The 24,178-nt window shown below is 43.4% G+C and overlaps 1 protein-coding gene across 1 annotated transcript; it reads right to left on the reverse strand.

The window, feature by feature from the left end:
• Positions 1 to 23: 23 nt before the first annotated feature.
• pus7 (pseudouridine synthase 7) lies at positions 24 to 24,105 on the reverse strand. The gene is made up of 17 exons (XM_083663146.1): positions 24,034 to 24,105; positions 23,655 to 23,780; positions 22,820 to 23,143; positions 22,643 to 22,727; positions 22,065 to 22,181; positions 21,467 to 21,611; positions 7,452 to 7,563; positions 6,673 to 6,750; positions 6,317 to 6,445; positions 6,008 to 6,133; positions 5,849 to 5,910; positions 5,430 to 5,590; positions 4,610 to 4,736; positions 3,652 to 3,753; positions 3,332 to 3,461; positions 2,064 to 2,155; positions 24 to 976 (listed from the first exon to the last, which is right to left on the reverse strand). The coding sequence occupies exons 3-17, from the start codon at positions 23,131 to 23,133 to the stop codon at positions 840 to 842; spliced, it is 1,917 nt and encodes a 638-aa protein (XP_083519272.1). The 5' UTR covers positions 23,134 to 23,143; positions 23,655 to 23,780; positions 24,034 to 24,105; the 3' UTR covers positions 24 to 839.
• Positions 24,106 to 24,178: the final 73 nt, after the last annotated feature.

Raw genomic sequence — 24,178 nt, forward strand, 5'->3', positions numbered from 1 at the left:
TCTGTCTGGGCGGTGTCAGTCACGATTTGTGACGGAAGTGATGATGACATCAGTGATGTCACTTGAGCAATTGTGATGTCACTCAAGCAATAAGTGATTTCATCAGTGAATCCTGGCTATCTATATAAGTGGTGTGATTATAAGCAGGGAGAAGAGGACAAGTGTGAGTTAAGGGGAAAATGTAGTTTCTCCAGTCTCCACCCTAGAAATCGAGCACACGTAGCGCGTGAGATTTCTAGTTATGAAAAAGGGAACAAATTAATCATGTCAACAATACTCAATGCTTCATATCTGACAGTGACACTTTTTTCTAACATTTTAATTCTCTCTTCAAGAGTGTTTCCAACTCACACAACCAATTTACAATTATAAAAACAAAAGTTCACATTTCTGTACAAACAGGGTGTGTGAAGTACCCTGTGCAGTGTGCAGCAGGGCTTGTCGATCAGCTCCACGAGTGGTTCCTAAAAGCACCACAAGGTTTATTTAAATATTTTTCCCCCTTTTTTTTTTAAGCGCACCTTGCTGAAATAATAGACTACCTTATTGCAGCACAGGAAAGCTATTCTAGAGCACAAAGTAAAAAAACTTCCTGATTAAAGAAATGCTTTGAATCACGATCGATTTCTTGCTCTTTGTATAAGTGGATATCATAGTTTAACTCCTCACTCATATAACTTGAAAGGAACGACCTCTGGGTTGAGATAGAACCCAATCACTCCTACACATGCTCACATAATAGACTAAAAAACACTCACAACAGTAAGTAGACACAGTACACAGCTACTTTGCAGCCTGTAACAGCAGTCCAGTCAGTGTATGCCATTGTGTCTTTGGTTTCAGTTGAGCCAGGTGGTGTTAAGCTTCGTCTGGTTCTTGATGCTCGTGTCCATCTTGAGAACCTCTCGGATTGCCATCGTGGCGTAGGTTGAGGAAGGCAGGGAGAACTCCATCCTCAGAGCCCGGTACTTCCCCTCTATTGGGGGAAGGAGAGAAATATTATGTTGCATACAGAGAACAATGCTGTCATATAGCTCAAATACATGAGTGCGTTTACATGCACACCAATAAACTGATAACTGTGAGTAATCAGTTTATGGCAATAATCTGATTTCTGCGTTTACATGCACTTTAATAATCCGACAATAGGAAAAACCCGGGTTTACATGATTCAGTCAATTAGTCGGATTTCTCTCCAGAAGGCGGCGGTAATTAAACTTTTTACATGCAACTTGTACATGCGCAGATGTATAAACCCACAAGAAACCTGATACGCTGTATACATGCACTCAAAAGACAGGTTATTGGCCAAAAACCTAGGTATGTTTATAGGTTTATTCATAACCCGATAACGGCCATAAACGGATAAAGCTTATCAGTTTATGCTGTTTACATGACCATTTGAATAATCAGGTAACTCCAGAAATCTGCTAATAAACTGTTTATTGCCTGCATGTAAACGCACTCCATGATGCACCATCAAGTATACAGATGCTATTCAGAGTTCTTATTCCTGCATCTCCGCTCTATGCATCGTATTATTCCCGCAGCAGCCATTTCTAACTTGTGTCACAAACTGTGTGGAAAACTACAGAGTTTACAAACATTTATCAATTATGTTTCAACATTGGAAAACGCATTAGAAGAAGCATATCTCAACAATAGGTCAGCACTGTACGCTAATTGGCCCACTATAGCTAGTAGCTAGCACCACGTGGACCAAGTGGTTAATTAATAACCAACTAGCAACCTAGCTAACTTGCTAATTCAAGCAGTTGCAATTGTTCCTGATATTCCTAGCTGATTTGGCCAGGTCTATCTGAAGAACGCTAGTATTTCTGTATGCCAATCTTCTGGGTAGGTTTTCCCACCCAGGTTGACATAAATTCAAAATGACCGTGGTGAGAATGAAGTCCCGTAGACAGTCATACACAGTGTGGCCTTCAGGGCTTCAACAGTGTTAACGAACAAACAAAAACATTTGTAGTCACATTTTGCTGCCTCTTGCTGGGATGACTGCCCTGTATTACTAGAAGCACAGACCCAAACAAGCCTGAACTCACCTTTGTTGAAGACGGGGGCAGGTTTGTCCTCTAGCTTCTCCACATCTGTGTGGACCAGGGTGATCCTGGGGTCATCATACGGAATCACCTCCCTACACAAAGACACCACAGCGAAATGAGTAACAGCTGTTTGTCCTCCTAGGGCTGGGCGATAATTCACTTGATCATTTGTCGTCTTTCACTGGTATCGTATTGTGATGATATGACAATTGCCAGGTAATTATAATATATGATAATATGATCATTTGATTATTAAATGTGACTCTGCTTAATAAACATGACTTTGCTTACATGAACCTATTGTGATATACATTGGTATCGAGAATGATCCTTATGATTGTGATATTGATTATATCTATATCTATATCTATATATATTGACTATTATCGCCCAGCCCCAGTATACTACTGTACCCTGTTTGTTCTGCGCTCTCTCTTCTCTCCCTCCTATCCCCCCTATTCTCCCGCCCGCTCTCTTTATTGATAGTGCTTAGCTAGATCTAGCTAGACATACAGTATTCTCTGTAAAGCCCTCTGAGACATGCTTGTGAATTAGGGCTAAACAAATAAACGTGACACTAGCTGATAGGCAGCCAACACTGCTATGTGCTTATTGCAGCAAAGAGCTCAATAGTACTGGTCCGGTATAACAAAGAGTTCAATAATTGCAATATCACAATAAAGGCCTCAGTATTAAAATAAAAGGCTTGGTATTATAGCATTATAGTAAAAGGCTCAAAGTTATAGTAAAAAGCTTATTAAAGTTTTACATCAACTGTCTAAATATTACAGAGTAGATGATTCAGTATTACAGTAAATGCTGGAGTTTTTGGAGTCCAACGGAGGGAAATTGAGCAAAAGGGTGAGTATTTTGTGAATTGGGAAAGACTGCTTTTTCCTTTTACGCTCTGGACAAATGGAACAGCCTCCAGGACTCTCTAAAACTGGAGCCATTGGTACCTATGGAGTCAATCAGAGTACTTCTTGAAGATACATTACATAGGGATTGCGCTTGCTTTTCTTAATGTGCTTTTTATCATCTTCTTACCTTGTTATTTATTTGTATTGTAATTTTGTAACTTTTTTGTAAATGTCTTTGCACTGTAACAGGGTGTCCTTGCAAATGAGAGTTTGCTCTCAAGGGCCTCCCTGTATGTATAAATAAATAAATAAATAGATAGATAGATAGATAGATAGATAGATAGATAGATAGATAGATAGATAGATAGATAGATAGATAGATAGATAAATAAAATGACAGGCACTAACCAGCTGACATCACTGGGTCTGATGAGGATGCGTCGGTAGGCTCCGGCCAGAGAGTAGTCCCTCACTCTATGCTTCATGTTGTCGATGTCCAGCCCGTCTGCAGACAGCATCTCTCTGTAGCCTTTACCCACTGACAGAAAGACAAGTCTTACTGCCAATGCAACAGAATTTGCTTCGTAATTCAAAATGTGCCTTCAATTTCCTTTTATTCTTTCAGTTTTCTTTTGCCTTTCATCAATGCACTTGGTTTTTTGTTCATCCTACACCAGCCTGCAAATAAATGAACTCTAAACTCTAAACCGCAGAGACGCTCAGCCTACCGTGGTGAGAAGGGTAGATGACGTCATACCCGGGCAGTGGCATCACAGTGTCGTGGATGGAGTGGCTCTCAGCCTCCTCTGCAGACAGCACGTGTGCCGTGCCTTGATCGGGAAGAAGGGAGAGACAACGTCAAGAGGGCATTTCCTTCATAACCTCACAGAGCTCGCTGACCATGCTATGCTAAAATTACACATTTTTTACAAATGCCATTCCATGACATATTGTCCAATAATTAATCAGGGCCCAAAATTCGGCGCGGGATGGCGGGTATCGTCCATATTTTCGGCAATTCACCGTGGCATCCCTAATGTGTATAACTTTCATTACAAGTGTCATATTTTCTGACAGGGTTCTTGCACCATTTCCAACGTCAAATTTAATATTTTTTAAGACCTTTTAAACATAATTTAAAGCCCCATTCAGTAAGTTTTCCACTGCGCCCTCTGCGTGCATTAGTATCGATAACGATATCGCCGTTCAAAGTCAACAAAACACAGCGCCAGAAGCTCTATGTACATGTTGTGACATCGGGTACTCACCACGTGATGAAATAATAATCCATAGTTCCGTGAAACATCATTTTCGTAGCAAATCCGAATCGAGTTACTTCCTCGTTTTCATGAACACAGCGCTTCCGCTGTACAGCGCATGCTTTTCTTTTTTTCTTTTTTCTTGCTACGGGACGTGACAGACAAACTGCTTAGTCCCAGTGCTGGCCAATGGAGGGCGGTGTGGGATAAATAAAGACGAGGGTCTCCCTATTAAAAGTCAATCTACCATGTCCTGTGACTAAAAATCAGTTATATTACAGTAAAAAATGTCAAAAATCTTACTGATTGGGGCTTTAAGACAACACGAAAAATGTTGAAACAATTTCTTCAGACTGACTTTTCCAGATTTTCCAGGAGCACAGCAGCCCTCGTTTCCCCAGCCCAGCAAACCATCCCGGGCACTAACCTCCTCTGAGCACCAGGTCGCCCTCCACCGCCTTCAACCCGAACGCCTCGATCCTACGGCTCACCATGGTGTTCCACACTACGCTCTGGTAGCTGTGGATGTACATCAGACGGTTGTTACGCGGGATCTGGGAAGTGTACACAAATGCTGTCATCAGAAAGAGCAAGAGAGATAGAGAGCCAAAGCAGAACGTCACTTCCTGCTTCAGCACTGTACCAGAGATTTTCATCCGCCATTTATTTTCCCATACACATTTCCTAAAATGCCTATAAAAATAGTTTTACTTGTTCAAACCAAACGGTTCAGATATATTTAGAAACAGGAGAGATTGCATAACATTTCACTCGGACCAAAACGTTTAAAAAAAATGCGGGTTTAAAGAAAATGTTTTTTCGGTTATGTTTTTTTAAGTTTTGGTCCGAGACTCGAGTGAAATGTTCTATGGTCTCTCCCGACCTACTGGGCACGCCACAGGGCTACAATACATTTTCATAGCTAAACAATATTGTGGCTCTAAAATAAGTTTTTTTTACAGAGATGCGAGCAACTGTCATGGCGGCGTCTCCGTTTCCGGTATTCCGCTCTGGACAGTGACGTATCAGTCCATCCGGTCCACCCAGAAAAAGCTCAGCTCCCTTGAACTTTCCTGTCCATCAAAACGTATGCACATTTTGTGGAGACGTTCGCACGACGTAGTAGTGCTCCACGGACAGACGGGCAGCTGTCTTTGAAAATGAATGGAAGTGAACAGAGAAATGAACGCAGACGGACAGACACCACAGCCTAACTCAGGAGAGGGCATCGTTAATGGGAAACCAACCAGTCCGAAGGCAGTGACGATGTTCTTCTTGCCGTACATGGACAGGCCTCGCAGCAGCTGCCCCTCCACGCAGCGCTTGACCGGCAGCTTCTTCAGGGCCGCCTCTGGGTCCTGAGTCTTGGCCCACTCCTCCCTGCAGCGCACCAGGTAGCCTTTCTCCGCTGGTGGAGGTGAACGAGAGAGATCAAGATGGTAGAAACATTAGAATTACTAAGGCGTAAGCCATATTTCACACCTTGCCATGACTTTTCCTATGGTCAGTTCACACAAGGTAGACAAGAACACAAAATGTAGCTTTTTTTTTTTTACATTATATCAATGTAAAACGCTCTATTTCACGGTGGTAAAAATATTTATATACTGTATATATTGTGGAGGGGGGGGTGTGTGTGGAGAAAGCAATAGAAATAGTCTATTACCGCCAGGACGAGGCTTCAGAATCAAATCCACCACTTCTTTCCAGTCGTTTTTCAGAATGGCCCTGGTACCGGCAAAAGGAGGAAAACGGGACTTTACCATTCTGCTAGCAGCAGTCTTTCCTCCTAACGTATAGCAGGTTCCCCATGCCACCATCTCACCTGCCAACGTGGTGTGTGGGCACAGCGGTGGTGCCGAAACGCTGCATGCCATAGTAGTTGATGAAGCCGGTCGCCTTGAGGGACGTCAAGGCCTGCTGGACCTGCTCTTGTGTTCCCGAGATGTTCCTGACAACACAACACACCAGCAAATACATCAGTGAGACAGAGTCATACAGTATATGTCTGTGTTTGTCTGTGTGTGTGTGTCAGGAACCTCTAACCCTAGGTTAGAGCTATCCAGCATCCATAACAACAGCACAGTATTACGCACTACAGTGATGTGAGGTGCATCTATTCACGTCTACTGACCTGATGACCACAGTGAAGTGGTTGCCCTGCAGCTCTCCCAGCTTGAGAGGGTGGTTTTTATAACAGAAGTTTCCCAGCTTGAAGTTCATGAGGCACTTGTTGAGGTGAGCCAACCTCTCTGCCGTGATCCTGCGACGGGGGGGGGGGGGGGGTGGAGGCGCAGGTTTCTTTAATTAGTTACCAGGGTGTCATAACAAGCGGATCCACCAGGGAGCGCCTGCCTGCCTAGCAACCGCAGAAACACCTCCAGCACCGGTCAGACGCAACATGTAACACCCGTTTACAAATCACACCCACAAAAGTGTCATGCCAACCATAACTCATATTGATTTGCTGATAATATATCTCACACTCACTTGAGAACTGCAATCTCTTGTACGGTGATGGCTCTCTTGTCCTTAGTCCCCATGTAGGAAAACAAGTTGGGCCTAAGCCTAGAGAAACATGCATCATAATCATATGAAGGGCAGCATCTGTGATCACATTCTTATTGGGTAAAGATGTTACTGATGATATATGCATCTTGCATGATTAAAAGACTGACTATGTTTAGAAGGATAGCAATAAGCCAATAACCAGATTAAGGCAATAGTCTGAATAAGACAATGCCATGTAAACTCAGAGTAAGTAAGCAAAATTGCATTAAGACATGGAGTATTCCAATTTAATTCACATTATTTATGGTGATTTTAGACATGTACTGTATGTAGACACCTTAAATGAACTATTACTATCAACAATAGTCACAGCTGTTTGCGACACAAGCGGCATTTTAACTGCGTGACGTTGCTCGCTCTACCTTCCAGAGGTTGCAAACTTGGTTTCAGAGGAGGGGAAAAATGGCCGACACCAGAAAAAAGAAGGCCCCAATATGTTTGAGGTGAGGCTAAAATTGTCACCATGCTCAGGTTTTTTTTTCCATTTGCGCACCTTCAATAAAGGCTTTAAACTGTCCATAGCATGTAAACAAGAATATAAATGTAATTGTTCTATAAGCGACTCGTGTAAACCGTTTAATCAGAATATTATCTAATTTAGAATAAGGTCAATAGTCAGATTATTGCTTTCCTTAGTCAATATATTACACATAGTCAATGTCCTTTTACATTGCAAGTGAAAAGTGCTGCGGCCAGACCTGAGGAACTTGGAGAGCACGTTGATCGCCTCCATGGTGTCCTTGTTCTCCTTGTACATGACGAAGTGACAGAAGCTGCCGCGCTTTTTGGGCCAGGAGTGTTTCCTAGGTGCTTTCATGAGACAGAGAAAAGAACAGGAGTGTTTCCTAGGTGCTTTCATGAGACAGAGAAAAGAACAGGAGTGTTTCCTAGGTGCTTTCATGAGACAGAGAAAAGAACAGGAGTGTTTCCTAGGTGCTTTCATGAGACAGAGAAAAGAACAGGAGTGTTTCCTAGGTGCTTTCATGAGACAGAGAAAAGAACAGGAGTGTTTCCTAGGTGCTTTCATGAGACAGAGAAAAGAACAGGAGTGTTTCCTAGGTGCTTTCATGAGACAGAGAAAAGAACAGGAGTGTTTCCTAGGTGCTTTCATGAGACAGAGAAAAGAACAGGAGTGTTTCCTAGGTGCTTTCATGAGACAGAGAAAAGAACAGGAGTGTTTCCTAGGTGCTTTCATGAGACAGAGAAAAGAACAGGAGTGTTTCCTAGGTGCTTTCATGAGACAGAGAAAAGAACAGGAGTGTTTCCTAGGTGCTTTCATGAGACAGAGAAAAGAACAGGAGTGTTTCCTAGGTGCTTTCATGAGACAGAGAAAAGAACAGGAGTGTTTCCTAGGTGCTTTCATGAGACAGAGAAAAGAACAGGAGTGTTTCCTAGGTGCTTTCATGAGACAGAGAAAAGAACAGGAGTGTTTCCTAGGTGCTTTCATGAGACAGAGAAAAGAACAGGAGTGTTTCCTAGGTGCTTTCATGAGACAGAGAAAAGAACAGGAGTGTTTCCTAGGTGCTTTCATGAGACAGAGAAAAGAACAGGAGTGTTTCCTAGGTGCTTTCATGAGACAGAGAAAAGAACAGGAGTGTTTCCTAGGTGCTTTCATGAGACAGAGAAAAGAACAGGAGTGTTTCCTAGGTGCTTTCATGAGACAGAGAAAAGAACAGGAGTGTTTCCTAGGTGCTTTCATGAGACAGAGAAAAGAACAGGAGTGTTTCCTAGGTGCTTTCATGAGACAGAGAAAAGAACAGGAGTGTTTCCTAGGTGCTTTCATGAGACAGAGAAAAGAACAGGAGTGTTTCCTAGGTGCTTTCATGAGACAGAGAAAAGAACAGGAGTGTTTCCTAGGTGCTTTCATGAGACAGAGAAAAGAACAGGAGTGTTTCCTAGGTGCTTTCATGAGACAGAGAAAAGAACAGGAGTGTTTCCTAGGTGCTTTCATGAGACAGAGAAAAGAACAACCAGGAGTGTTTCCTAGGTGCTTTCATGAGACAGAGAAAAGAACAACCAGGAGTGTTTCCTAGGTGCTTTCATGAGACAGAGAAAAGAACAGGAGTGTTTCCTAGGTGCTTTCATGAGACAGAGAAAAGAACAACCAGGAGTGTTTCCTAGGTGCTTTCATGAGACAGAGAAAAGAACAACCAGGAGTGTTTCCTAGGTGCTTTCATGAGACAGAGAAAAGAACAACCAGGAGTGTTTCCTAGGTGCTTTCATGAGACAGAGAAAAGAACAGGAGTGTTTCCTAGGTGCTTTCATGAGACAGAGAAAAGAACAACCAGGAGTGTTTCCTAGGTGCTTTCATGAGACAGAGAAAAGAACAACCAGGAGTGTTTCCTAGGTGCTTTCATGAGACAGAGAAAAGAACAACCAGGAGTGTTTCCTAGGTGCTTTCATGAGACAGAGAAAAGAACAGGAGTGTTTCCTAGGTGCTTTCATGAGACAGAGAAAAGAACAACCAGGAGTGTTTCCTAGGTGCTTTCATGAGACAGAGAAAAGAACAGGAGTGTTTCCTAGGTGCTTTCATGAGACAGAGAAAAGAACAACCAGGAGTGTTTCCTAGGTGCTTTCATGAGACAGAGAAAAGAACAGGAGTGTTTCCTAGGTGCTTTCATGAGACAGAGAAAAGAACAGGAGTGTTTCCTAGGAGCTTTCATGAGACAGAGAAAAGAACAGGAGTGTTTCCTAGGTGCTTTCATGAGACAGAGAAAAGAACAACCAGGAGTGTTTCCTAGGTGCTTTCATGAGACAGAGAAAAGAACAGGAGTGTTTCCTAGGTGCTTTCATGAGACAGAGAAAAGAACAGGAGTGTTTCCTAGGTGCTTTCATGAGACAGAGAAAAGAACAACCAGGAGTGTTTCCTAGGTGCTTTCATGAGACAGAGAAAAGAACAACCAGGAGTGTTTCCTAGGTGCTTTCATGAGACAGAGAAAAGAACAGGAGTGTTTCCTAGGTGCTTTCATGAGACAGAGAAAAGAACAACCAGGAGTGTTTCCTAGGTGCTTTCATGAGACAGAGAAAAGAACAACCAGGAGTGTTTCCTAGGTGCTTTCATGAGACAGAGAAAAGAACAACCAGGAGTGTTTCCTAGGTGCTTTCATGAGACAGAGAAAAGAACAGGAGTGTTTCCTAGGTGCTTTCATGAGACAGAGAAAAGAACAGGAGTGTTTCCTAGGTGCTTTCATGAGACAGAGAAAAGAACAGGAGTGTTTCCTAGGTGCTTTCATGAGACAGAGAAAAGAACAACCAGGAGTGTTTCCTAGGTGCTTTCATGAGACAGAGAAAAGAACAACCAGGAGTGTTTCCTAGGTGCTTTCATGAGACAGAGAAAAGAACAACCAGGAGTGTTTCCTAGGTGCTTTCATGAGACAGAGAAAAGAACAGGAGTGTTTCCTAGGTGCTTTCATGAGACAGAGAAAAGAACAGGAGTGTTTCCTAGGTGCTTTCATGAGACAGAGAAAAGAACAGGAGTGTTTCCTAGGTGCTTTCATGAGACAGAGAAAAGAACAACCAGGAGTGTTTCCTAGGTGCTTTCATGAGACAGAGAAAAGAACAGGAGTGTTTCCTAGGTGCTTTCATGAGACAGAGAAAAGAACAGGAGTGTTTCCTAGGTGCTTTCATGAGACAGAGAAAAGAACAGGAGTGTTTCCTAGGTGCTTTCATGAGACAGAGAAAAGAACAGGAGTGTTTCCTAGGTGCTTTCATGAGACAGAGAAAAGAACAACCAGGAGTGTTTCCTAGGTGCTTTCATGAGACAGAGAAAAGAACAGGAGTGTTTCCTAGGTGCTTTCATGAGACAGAGAAAAGAACAGGAGTGTTTCCTAGGTGCTTTCATGAGACAGAGAAAAGAACAGGAGTGTTTCCTAGGTGCTTTCATGAGACAGAGAAAAGAACAGGAGTGTTTCCTAGGTGCTTTCATGAGACAGAGAAAAGAACAACCAGGAGTGTTTCCTAGGTGCTTTCATGAGACAGAGAAAAGAACAGGAGTGTTTCCTAGGTGCTTTCATGAGACAGAGAAAAGAACAGGAGTGTTTCCTAGGTGCTTTCATGAGACAGAGAAAAGAACAACCAGGAGTGTTTCCTAGGTGCTTTCATGAGACAGAGAAAAGAACAGGAGTGTTTCCTAGGTGCTTTCATGAGACAGAGAAAAGAACAGGAGTGTTTCCTAGGTGCTTTCATGAGACAGAGAAAAGAACAGGAGTGTTTCCTAGGTGCTTTCATGAGACAGAGAAAAGAACAACCAGGAGTGTTTCCTAGGTGCTTTCATGAGACAGAGAAAAGAACAACCAGGAGTGTTTCCTAGGTGCTTTCATGAGACAGAGAAAAGAACAACCAGGAGTGTTTCCTAGGTGCTTTCATGAGACAGAGAAAAGAACAGGAGTGTTTCCTAGGTGCTTTCATGAGACAGAGAAAAGAACAACCAGGAGTGTTTCCTAGGTGCTTTCATGAGACAGAGAAAAGAACAGGAGTGTTTCCTAGGTGCTTTCATGAGACAGAGAAAAGAACAACCAGGAGTGTTTCCTAGGTGCTTTCATGAGACAGAGAAAAGAACAGGAGTGTTTCCTAGGTGCTTTCATGAGACAGAGAAAAGAACAGGAGTGTTTCCTAGGAGCTTTCATGAGACAGAGAAAAGAACAGGAGTGTTTCCTAGGTGCTTTCATGAGACAGAGAAAAGAACAACCAGGAGTGTTTCCTAGGTGCTTTCATGAGACAGAGAAAAGAACAGGAGTGTTTCCTAGGTGCTTTCATGAGACAGAGAAAAGAACAGGAGTGTTTCCTAGGTGCTTTCATGAGACAGAGAAAAGAACAACCAGGAGTGTTTCCTAGGTGCTTTCATGAGACAGAGAAAAGAACAACCAGGAGTGTTTCCTAGGTGCTTTCATGAGACAGAGAAAAGAACAGGAGTGTTTCCTAGGTGCTTTCATGAGACAGAGAAAAGAACAACCAGGAGTGTTTCCTAGGTGCTTTCATGAGACAGAGAAAAGAACAACCAGGAGTGTTTCCTAGGTGCTTTCATGAGACAGAGAAAAGAACAACCAGGAGTGTTTCCTAGGTGCTTTCATGAGACAGAGAAAAGAACAGGAGTGTTTCCTAGGTGCTTTCATGAGACAGAGAAAAGAACAGGAGTGTTTCCTAGGTGCTTTCATGAGACAGAGAAAAGAACAGGAGTGTTTCCTAGGTGCTTTCATGAGACAGAGAAAAGAACAACCAGGAGTGTTTCCTAGGTGCTTTCATGAGACAGAGAAAAGAACAACCAGGAGTGTTTCCTAGGTGCTTTCATGAGACAGAGAAAAGAACAACCAGGAGTGTTTCCTAGGTGCTTTCATGAGACAGAGAAAAGAACAGGAGTGTTTCCTAGGTGCTTTCATGAGACAGAGAAAAGAACAGGAGTGTTTCCTAGGTGCTTTCATGAGACAGAGAAAAGAACAGGAGTGTTTCCTAGGTGCTTTCATGAGACAGAGAAAAGAACAACCAGGAGTGTTTCCTAGGTGCTTTCATGAGACAGAGAAAAGAACAGGAGTGTTTCCTAGGTGCTTTCATGAGACAGAGAAAAGAACAGGAGTGTTTCCTAGGTGCTTTCATGAGACAGAGAAAAGAACAGGAGTGTTTCCTAGGTGCTTTCATGAGACAGAGAAAAGAACAGGAGTGTTTCCTAGGTGCTTTCATGAGACAGAGAAAAGAACAACCAGGAGTGTTTCCTAGGTGCTTTCATGAGACAGAGAAAAGAACAGGAGTGTTTCCTAGGTGCTTTCATGAGACAGAGAAAAGAACAGGAGTGTTTCCTAGGTGCTTTCATGAGACAGAGAAAAGAACAGGAGTGTTTCCTAGGTGCTTTCATGAGACAGAGAAAAGAACAGGAGTGTTTCCTAGGTGCTTTCATGAGACAGAGAAAAGAACAACCAGGAGTGTTTCCTAGGTGCTTTCATGAGACAGAGAAAAGAACAACCAGGAGTGTTTCCTAGGTGCTTTCATGAGACAGAGAAAAGAACAGGAGTGTTTCCTAGGTGCTTTCATGAGACAGAGAAAAGAACAGGAGTGTTTCCTAGGTGCTTTCATGAGACAGAGAAAAGAACAGGAGTGTTTCCTAGGTGCTTTCATGAGACAGAGAAAAGAACAGGAGTGTTTCCTAGGTGCTTTCATGAGACAGAGAAAAGAACAACCAGGAGTGTTTCCTAGGTGCTTTCATGAGACAGAGAAAAGAACAGGAGTGTTTCCTAGGTGCTTTCATGAGACAGAGAAAAGAACAGGAGTGTTTCCTAGGTGCTTTCATGAGACAGAGAAAAGAACAGGAGTGTTTCCTAGGTGCTTTCATGAGACAGAGAAAAGAACAGGAGTGTTTCCTAGGTGCTTTCATGAGACAGAGAAAAGAACAACCAGGAGTGTTTCCTAGGTGCTTTCATGAGACAGAGAAAAGAACAACCAGGAGTGTTTCCTAGGTGCTTTCATGAGACAGAGAAAAGAACAGGAGTGTTTCCTAGGTGCTTTCATGAGACAGAGAAAAGAACAGGAGTGTTTCCTAGGTGCTTTCATGAGACAGAGAAAAGAACAGGAGTGTTTCCTAGGTGCTTTCATGAGACAGAGAAAAGAACAACCAGGAGTGTTTCCTAGGTGCTTTCATGAGACAGAGAAAAGAACAGGAGTGTTTCCTAGGTGCTTTCATGAGACAGAGAAAAGAACAGGAGTGTTTCCTAGGTGCTTTCATGAGACAGAGAAAAGAACAGGAGTGTTTCCTAGGTGCTTTCATGAGACAGAGAAAAGAACAACCAGGAGTGTTTCCTAGGTGCTTTCATGAGACAGAGAAAAGAACAGGAGTGTTTCCTAGGTGCTTTCATGAGACAGAGAAAAGAACAACCAGGAGTGTTTCCTAGGTGCTTTCATGAGACAGAGAAAAGAACAACCAGGAGTGTTTCCTAGGTGCTTTCATGAGACAGAGAAAAGAACAACCAGGAGTGTTTCCTAGGTGCTTTCATGAGACAGAGAAAAGAACAGGAGTGTTTCCTAGGTGCTTTCATGAGACAGAGAAAAGAACAGGAGTGTTTCCTAGGTGCTTTCATGAGACAGAGAAAAGAACAGGAGTGTTTCCTAGGTGCTTTCATGAGACAGAGAAAAGAACAGGAGTGTTTCCTAGGTGCTTTCATGAGACAGAGAAAAGAACAACCAGGAGTGTTTCCTAGGTGCTTTCATGAGACAGAGAAAAGAACAGGAGTGTTTCCTAGGTGCTTTCATGAGACAGAGAAAAGAACAGGAGTGTTTCCTAGGTGCTTTCATGAGACAGAGAAAAGAACAGGAGTGTTTCCTAGGTGCTTTCATGAGACAGAGAAAAGAACAGGAGTGTTTCCTAGGTGCTTTCATGAGACAGAGAAAAGAACAGGAGTGTTTCCTAGGTGCTTTCATGAGACAGAGAAAAGAACAGGAGTGTTTCCTAGGTGCTTTCATGAGACAGAGAAAAGAACAGGAGTGTTTCCTAGGTGCTTTCATGAGACAGAGAAAAGAACAACCAGGAGTGTTTCCTAGGTGCTTTCATGAGACAGAGAAAAGAACAGGAGTGTTTCCTAGGTGCTTTCATGAGACAGAGAAAAGAACAACCAGGAGTGTTTCCTAGGTGCTTTCATGAGACAGAGAAAAGAACAGGAGTGTTTCCTAGGTGCTTTCATGAGACAGAGAAAAGAACAGGAGTGTTTCCTAGGTGCTTTCATGAGACAGAGAAAAGAACAGGAGTGTTTCCTAGGTGCTTTCATGAGACAGAGAAAAGAACAGGAGTGTTTCCTAGGTGCTTTCATGAGACAGAGAAAAGAACAGGAGTGTTTCCTAGGTGCTTTCATGAGACAGAGAAAAGAACAGGAGTGTTTCCTAGGTGCTTTCATGAGACAGAGAAAAGAACAGGAGTGTTTCCTAGGTGCTTTCATGAGACAGAGAAAAGAACAGGAGTGTTTCCTAGGTGCTTTCATGAGACAGAGAAAAGAACAACCAGGAGTGTTTCCTAGGTGCTTTCATGAGACAGAGAAAAGAACAGGAGTGTTTCCTAGGTGCTTTCATGAGACAGAGAAAAGAACAACCAGGAGTGTTTCCTAGGTGCTTTCATGAGACAGAGAAAAGAACAGGAGTGTTTCCTAGGTGCTTTCATGAGACAGAGAAAAGAACAGGAGTGTTTCCTAGGTGCTTTCATGAGACAGAGAAAAGAACAGGAGTGTTTCCTAGGTGCTTTCATGAGACAGAGAAAAGAACAGGAGTGTTTCCTAGGTGCTTTCATGAGACAGAGAAAAGAACAGGAGTGTTTCCTAGGTGCTTTCATGAGACAGAGAAAAGAACAGGAGTGTTTCCTAGGTGCTTTCATGAGACAGAGAAAAGAACAGGAGTGTTTCCTAGGTGCTTTCATGAGACAGAGAAAAGAACAACCAGGAGTGTTTCCTAGGTGCTTTCATGAGACAGAGAAAAGAACAACCAGGAGTGTTTCCTAGGTGCTTTCATGAGACAGAGAAAAGAACAACCAGGAGTGTTTCCTAGGTGCTTTCATGAGACAGAGAAAAGAACAACCAGGAGTGTTTCCTAGGTGCTTTCATGAGACAGAGAAAAGAACAGGAGTGTTTCCTAGGTGCTTTCATGAGACAGAGAAAAGAACAACCAGGAGTGTTTCCTAGGTGCTTTCATGAGACAGAGAAAAGAACAGGAGTGTTTCCTAGGTGCTTTCATGAGACAGAGAAAAGAACAGGAGTGTTTCCTAGGTGCTTTCATGAGACAGAGAAAAGAACAACCAGGAGTGTTTCCTAGGTGCTTTCATGAGACAGAGAAAAGAACAGGAGTGTTTCCTAGGTGCTTTCATGAGACAGAGAAAAGAACAGGAGTGTTTCCTAGGAGCTTTCATGAGACAGAGAAAAGAACAGGAGTGTTTCCTAGGTGCTTTCATGAGACAGAGAAAAGAACAACCAGGAGTGTTTCCTAGGTGCTTTCATGAGACAGAGAAAAGAACAGGAGTGTTTCCTAGGTGCTTTCATGAGACAGAGAAAAGAACAGGAGTGTTTCCTATGTGCTTTCATGAGACAGAGAAAAGAACAGGAGTGTTTCCTAGGTGCTTTCATGAGACAGAGAAAAGAACAGGAGTGTTTCCTAGGTGCTTTCATGAGACAGAGAAAAGAACAGGAGTGTTTCCTAGGTGCTTTCATGAGACAGAGAAAAGAACAGGAGTGTTTCCTAGGTGCTTTCATGAGACAGAGAAAAGAACAACCAGGAGTGTTTCCTAGGTGCTTTCATGAGACAGAGAAAAGAACAGGAGTGTTTCCTAGGTGCTTTCATGAGACAGAGAAAAGAACAGGAGTGTTTCCTAGGAGCTTTCATGAGACAGAGAAAAGAACAGGAGTGTTTCCTAGGTGCTTTCATGAGACAGAGAAAAGAACAACCAGGAGTGTTTCCTAGGTGCTTTCATGAGACAGAGAAAAGAACAGGAGTGTTTCCTAGGTGCTTTCATGAGACAGAGAAAAGAACAGGAGTGTTTCCTATGTGCTTTCATGAGACAGAGAAAAGAACAGGAGTGTTTCCTAGGTGCTTTCATGAGACAGAGAAAAGAACAGGAGTGTTTCCTAGGTGCTTTCATGAGACAGAGAAAAGAACAGGAGTGTTTCCTAGGTGCTTTCATGAGACAGAGAAAAGAACAGGAGTGTTTCCTAGGTGCTTTCATGAGACAGAGAAAAGAACAGGAGTGTTTCCTAGGTGCTTTCATGAGACAGAGAAAAGAACAACCAGGAGTGTTTCCTAGGTGCTTTCATGAGACAGAGAAAAGAACAGGAGTGTTTCCTAGGTGCTTTCATGAGACAGAGAAAAGAACAGGAGTGTTTCCTAGGTGCTTTCATGAGACAGAGAAAAGAACAACCAGGAGTGTTTCCTAGGTGCTTTCATGAGACAGAGAAAAGAACAACCAGGAGTGTTTCCTAGGTGCTTTCATGAGACAGAGAAAAGAACAACCAGGAGTGTTTCCTAGGTGCTTTCATGAGACAGAGAAAAGAACAGGAGTGTTTCCTAGGTGCTTTCATGAGACAGAGAAAAGAACAGGAGTGTTTCCTAGGTGCTTTCATGAGACAGAGAAAAGAACAGGAGTGTTTCCTAGGTGCTTTCATGAGACAGAGAAAAGAACAGGAGTGTTTCCTAGGTGCTTTCATGAGACAGAGAAAAGAACAACCAGGAGTGTTTCCTAGGTGCTTTCATGAGACAGAGAAAAGAACAGGAGTGTTTCCTAGGTGCTTTCATGAGACAGAGAAAAGAACAGGAGTGTTTCCTAGGTGCTTTCATGAGACAGAGAAAAGAACAGGAGTGTTTCCTAGGTGCTTTCATGAGACAGAGAAAAGAACAACCAGGAGTGTTTCCTAGGTGCTTTCATGAGACAGAGAAAAGAACAACCAGGAGTGTTTCCTAGGTGCTTTCATGAGACAGAGAAAAGAACAGGAGTGTTTCCTAGGTGCTTTCATGAGACAGAGAAAAGAACAGGAGTGTTTCCTAGGTGCTTTCATGAGACAGAGAAAAGAACAGGAGTGTTTCCTAGGTGCTTTCATGAGACAGAGAAAAGAACAACCAGGAGTGTTTCCTAGGTGCTTTCATGAGACAGAGAAAAGAACAGGAGTGTTTCCTAGGTGCTTTCATGAGACAGAGAAAAGAACAGGAGTGTTTCCTAGGTGCTTTCATGAGACAGAGAAAAGAACAGGAGTGTTTCCTATGTGCTTTCATGAGACAGAGAAAAGAACAGGAGTGTTTCCTAGGTGCTTTCATGAGACAGAGAAAAGAACAGGAGTGTTTCCTAGGTGCTTTCATGAGACAGAGAAAAGAACAGGAGTGTTTCCTAGGTGCTTTCATGAGACAGAGAAAAGAACAGGAGTGTTTCCTAGGTGCTTTCATGAGACAGAGAAAAGAACAGGAGTGTTTCCTAGGTGCTTTCATGAGACAGAGAAAAGAACAGGAGTGTTTCCTAGGAGCTTTCATGAGACAGAGAAAAGAACAGGAGTGTTTCCTAGGTGCTTTCATGAGACAGAGAAAAGAACAGGAGTGTTTCCTAGGTGCTTTCATGAGACAGAGAAAAGAACAGGAGTGTTTCCTAGGTGCTTTCATGAGACAGAGAAAAGAACAGGAGTGTTTCCTAGGTGCTTTCATGAGACAGAGAAAAGAACAGGAGTGTTTCCTAGGTGCTTTCATGAGACAGAGAAAAGAACAGGAGTGTTTCCTAGGTGCTTTCATGAGACAGAGAAAAGAACAACCAGGAGTGTTTCCTAGGTGCTTTCATGAGACAGAGAAAAGAACAGCGCTGAAATAACAACTCCAACTCCATACATTTACTCTTTTTACACTTATTAGAAAAGAGAGAAACCAACTTCAAACCAATAAACCTAATACCTTCCAATTGATATAATGCTTGTCCATTCAGATTCAATGATCAGGGTTGCTCTTTTGTAATGATAATTTTCAAGGACTTTTCAAGCAATAAAGTTGAGAAAAGGAGGGGGGGGGGGGGTTTAAAACAAAAATGTATCCACCACACGTTGCCTAGGCGACCAGCCGCATATTTGAGCTAAGAACGCCTACGAGAGAGAGCACAACCGCCAATGACACAGCGCAGCGATCAGCAAATCGCTGTCTGCTTGTTGTAGCCTATTCACCTTATTCTTTGCCCATACAAGGACGCTTCTGCATGACGTCATTTCGTAATCGTCTTTCTGGTTTTAAACACGGAAGTAGAGTACGCCTACCGCAGTCATTTAGACTTGCCAAAAAGCTGTTTTCAAGCTAAAAAAAACCCCAAACTGTTTTAAAGTTTTAATATTTGTCGGGTGAGAACGTAACATATATGTGACCAGTTTATCAGAATAACGCCTATTGGAAATCCTTAACGAGCAGCGAGGACCGGGAGCGCTGACTGTGCTCACACCGGTCGGACTAGCTATCTGTCAATGGTCAAACCCTACTACTACTGGCAGTGAGAAAACACTGTCGATGTTCTTTTGTAACTAACGTTAAATGCCGACCGGGTACAGCCATCGGCTCCTCGCAGCAGTAACGTTATGAACATGTAACTGAAGTTGGCCGCAGTGTAGCTTAATTCTGAATGTTGCCAAACTTCATTCATACTGACGTTTTATTTTGAAAATGGCCGCCAACTAGCATTGAACCGGAAGAACAAATACGTTGCGTCGAACGCGGAAGAGAGAAAAAGTGGGCGTGGTGAATAAGGTGAATATGGAGAGTGATACTGTAGATATGAAGAAAGTGTATCAAGCTTGGCCCACCACTACTGATGACGTATACAAATTGTTAGGTGAATTTTGAGATAACGGCGTGCACGAGGCTCAAACTCAGAGATTCTGGTAGGCTAAATCCAAGCACTTATAGGACCTCTCTATAAATAAAATAACTTTCAAGTCCTTGATTTATTTATTTATTTTAATCCAAGCACTTTCAAGTACTTTCCAGACCCGTGGCAACCCTGTATTATATTGCGAGCCAGAGTGGGAATAATCTCAAACTGTCAATTACAACGCCCAAAAAATATTTCAAACGCCTAAAAACCCATGGGGGTTTTAAGCCACTCCCTCTGTGCTGTGTGGACAGGAAGTTCTTACCTGCTGTTGTTTTGACCTCTATCCACCCAGAGAAGAGCAAGAGGAGGATAGAAGAATGTTACTAAGAAAAAGACGCTGATGGAGTGTGAGACGAGCTGGCAGGCAGGGGGCAGGCAAGAGCTCTGCATGCATGGGCCCCGCCCCCGAGGCAGCGGAGTGCTGCATTTCAATTGGCTATGGAACAAGGATGCAATAGGGACATGATGGCAGCAAACCATCATCAAACTATATTATATAGGCTGATCAACTTTTTGGGGGCGGGCACTGTATGCTATGTATATGTATATGAATGTATATTATACACTGGGCAGTGTGGGCACTATGGTCTGAACAAATGAAGCCAATGTTTAGATAAAAGCACTCCACTGAATAAATGATCAATGTATCACCACCAGTGCAAGACATCTGAATTACATTCATATTCAAGGAACCTAATGCACAAGTTAGTAAAAAAACAACAACACATATATGAATAAATTAATCTAATCTAGATGGGATCATGCAGGTGTGTTGGTCGTGCACATGCACCAGTGCATGCATGCAGCATTATGATCTGAACCTAAAACTCGACTATAACCACAGGCCAAGGTAGACCTAGTCTCGGCTCCCAGACGTTTGGTGAGCTGCGCCACCAAACGTCTGGGAATTTCACTGTCAGAAACTGTCTGTCCGAGCCCGGCGAGAACCGCCGGCAGCAGACACGCCTACATTTATTATTAGAATTTTATTTGGTAGCGGCAATGCCATTTATCATAGTCCTAACACAGGGCATGAAGCTGATATGCTCCAAACACAATTTATAGCTGTGGTTTATTTTACAATCATTTTTCCTACCCGGAAGTGGTCCGCTTGCTACTGTGAAGTCATCAGCAGGCTCTGTAACGTTAGCCTCGGGAGTCGGGTTTATCGCTGGGGGAAAGACCTCTAGCCGCCGGGGCCGGATGAAACACGTCCTATTAACAGGTTATGTTTGTTTCTAAGTGATTAATATGTTTCTCCGCAAATGCGACGATGTTTTGCGAGACACCGGTTCTGCATGAGATCTGCCCCCAGAAAGCAGGCCCGCCCACAACACTCATGATTGGTTCTCCGATGCAAGGCTTCCAACAGCGCCACCTAACGTTATGCAAAGATTTAAATAGTAATATTCTCAGTCTTACAGGAGTGAAACGGATTAAGACTGAGGGCTGAGTCTAAGGTAGACCTAGTCTCGCTGGCCAGCCTCCTCTCCCTTCCGTCCGAGGAGTCTGGCGCCACAGGTGTCCATAACTGGGATAAACCCTCCCCTGCTCTACTCTGCTCTCCCATTGGAGCGACTGTTTCGGTGGCAGCCGGATGTCCGCTCCCGGCTTATTACCAACTCTGTCATTGGCTCCGACCATGTCAATTACAGCGGCTTCTGCTCCCTCCTCCCTGTGTGTCTCTGTAAACAGTGCCCTGCCGCCTCAGTGAAAACAACAACGCTAACTAGTTCGCAAGCTAACGGCAGAAACCTACACGCTAGCTCGTTGCTACGCGCTGAAAACGGCAAGTTGGATTGTTGGAAACTATTTTCCAAGGGCACTGCCGCTAAGCGCCGCCCATCGCAATCCCACTATAGAGACCTGCGGCGCCAGACTCCTCGGACGGAAGGGAGAGGAGGCTGGTCAGCGAGACTAAGGTAGACCTAAATCTGCATGCAATAAAACCTTTTTCTGGTCCATTAAAAAAAAAAAGCAAAACCTTGTCCAGGTGGTTTATAGTGTGATATTACTCTCCATAACTTGGAAAGTCCATAAAGTAAGATGATAAAGGGATAACTTTTAATGGGGCGAATTAATGAGAGCATTCAACTTGGCCTAATGGCAAATTACAGCGTGCAGGCTGTGAAGGCATGCTGTTTAAAATAAGGTAGAAGATAGGAGGAGTTATCTATATACATGTCTCTAGTATTTAATTGCAAATACAGACACGATATTATCACTGTATGCACTAAAGATGGTTGCCTGACTGAAACACGTAATTCTCCCATCATTAATTTTTGACTGGCAGTCAAACTGACATACCTAGTGGCAGAAAACGGATGATAAAGTTTAGAGTCATGTTTCCCTGTCCTGCTCCTCTCCACATACCTGCTAGCGCTTTCTGCCCAGCAGCATGATAGGCTACAATAAACTTGTGGCCTTCCCTCTCCTCCGTCTTCGTCTCCAGACCAGGAAACTGCGTCTTGATGGCTTTGTGGATCAGCGTCCGCTTCTCTTTCGTATCATCCACCACCTGCACATAGAAAGAAAGGACAAAAACCTAGTCCTCCTCTTGAGAGTGTGTGTGTATCCACCACGTAGGTTTTGACACGATGGCATAGAATAAGTTGAATGATTTCATCAGTGTGTTAATATGCCTGGGGGAACGAATACACTTTTGGTAATGTCATGATTCACAAACGCGTTTATTTCTTTGCAGTGCTCTTGTCCTCACTTAGTGTCAGTCCTCTTTGTTTGCCACGTCTACCATTGTGTTCTTAAGCATATTCTGGAGTTGTGATGTCTTATTAATTGCCCCATTTCCAAAATTAGCGCTTTTGTTTTTCTGCCCTTGCACATGTCGCCCACTCTAAAACAAGTGCCCGCGTCTCACTGTGACTAAAAGGTTACGTGTCACTGGATTAAAGTCTAAAACATCATTTAGCAGAGAGAGTCCTCCAGTGGTGAAGGCGCAAAGTCGACTCACTTCAATTGAGATACTGCCCTCTTTGTTCTTGAAGAACTGCAGCTCCCCGAGCTGCTGTTTCTGCTCCTCGGTCAGCACATCGGAGTCCTCTACCGGCTGCGGGGCCTCTGGGACCTCCTAACCACAGGACCAACCCAACACCAAAACATATCAACATGAAGGTATGGTCTGGCAGGGTGAGGGCTGAGAAACCCAGGCCTTCACCGGCCTCACACAACAACGCTAACACTACATCAAGGAATGTGTCATTTGACCAGACGGCAGAGACTGGATTTCTACTACGTCGATTCATACAGTTAGGACAGATTAAGTTCTCACCCAATTTATACATCGTTTACTTCTGGCTGTATCACATTCAGAACCATCATAAATCAATCAATCAGAGTAATGTTACACGTATCACGCCTCTGCAACTTGATGACAAGTTTGAGTCTTCATTCTCTGGTTTCTGACTTAGGGAGAGAGATGAAACATCCTCACAATAATATATATACATTTTAATTCAGTGGTATTATTCCCCTTTCAGACAGAGTCAAGAGAGGTGACATCATTGATGGTCATTTAATCTAATATCTCACCTCAACCTCTGGAGGAATCGAGAGGTCGTCCAATTGGACGGTCTTCCCTTGTTTGTTGATCTCGTGCACCACAAAATCGGAATACCTGAACACAAACCACATGTCAACTGTTACAGTCCCAATTAATTAATTTACAGGAAAAGTATGCAAAGTCTTAACCTACACTAGAGAACGTACCTTTCCTTCAGGATACCAGAGAAGCCCTCGTGGTCACTGACAAACTTCAAAATGCCCACATCCAACTCTGTGAGCCCATGCTTCATCATGTCAGCAAAGGTCTCGCCGTCTTCCTCTCCATCCTCCTTGCCGCTTCCCTCTCCCTCCGGCTCTCCCTCTGCAGCATCTCGTTGGGAGTGACCTCCATTCTTCTGATCCTTCTGGACCCTGGCTCTCTTCGTAGGGACGTCCCCTTCCTCCTCTGCCTCTTCCTCTGGACAGCCCCTCTTCTCTCCCCCTTGGGCAGGGACCAGCATGGGCTCTGATTGCTCCATGGCTACCAAGCTGTGGAAGGGACACAAGAGAGGGGTGTTGCACTTGCAAACAAAACACACCCCAGTGAACTTATCTGATCATTACCCTCTACGAGCAAAATCATTTTAATATGATGCACCAGTCACTTTAACTTACTATGCTTTATAAAGCCATGACTTAACCACACGCCGATTTGCCAGCAAAGCCTGGCTACACTAGTCTAAGATTATCTTGTATTCTTCTAGAATTGTTTTCTTTTTTGAAGACATTTGATTATATTGCTCAACCATCTTATTCCCCAAAATCAGCTCAAATAAATTCACAGTCTTATGTCAGATGTGTGCTCCTGTTTCTGATCTAAATTGTGACCTTTGTACATGTTTTAGTATTTCCTGTTTCTGTAAGTAGTGTGTTGTTAATATTGCATCGCATTGTTTTGCACCGTTCATGATTGCACTGAATACGTCGTGAATCCAAGATCAAGTTTTGTTTTGTGGAGACACCCATGATTTAGAAAACGATGCTACTACTGCTGACTTACTGTTTGCTGAACTGAGGTAACGTTAGCAAGAGAGAGGTGTGGATGTGGTGGAACACACTTTGCTCACAGCTGTTCCAGACACGCAGAGACTTGCTGGCGGACCCAAAGGTGATCTTGATGCAGGTACTGTTAACGTCACAAGAAATATGGAACAAATGGGGGAAGACATTGCTTTCATCGCCAAGTTAGATTTTTAATAACAACGCAGCTAGCGCACTCGTATTGTCACAACAATGACGGAGCAGAGTCAGCTAGCTACAGTTGGTGTAGCTACGTTAGCTGCAGAACAAACAAACTTGGATAAATCGCCAGTACTGATAATAACACAATAGATACAGGTTGCTGTTACCAGCACAAAAGCCTGCGTTTGACTCTTTACCTGGGTCTGGTGAGGTTCAGCAGGCTGCGCACGGTCAGAAACGCCAGACTTCCCTCCTCACACACGTGTCTGTGCTTGATTCCGGAAACAGATCCTGCCATAAAGCCCTCCCACTGCAAACGATTGGATAAAGACCTGCCAATCA

The sequence above is a fragment of the Poromitra crassiceps genome (genome assembly GCF_964638095.1).
Source record: "Poromitra crassiceps genome assembly, chromosome: 30".
Classification (NCBI taxonomy): domain Eukaryota; kingdom Metazoa; phylum Chordata; class Actinopteri; order Beryciformes; family Melamphaidae; genus Poromitra; species Poromitra crassiceps.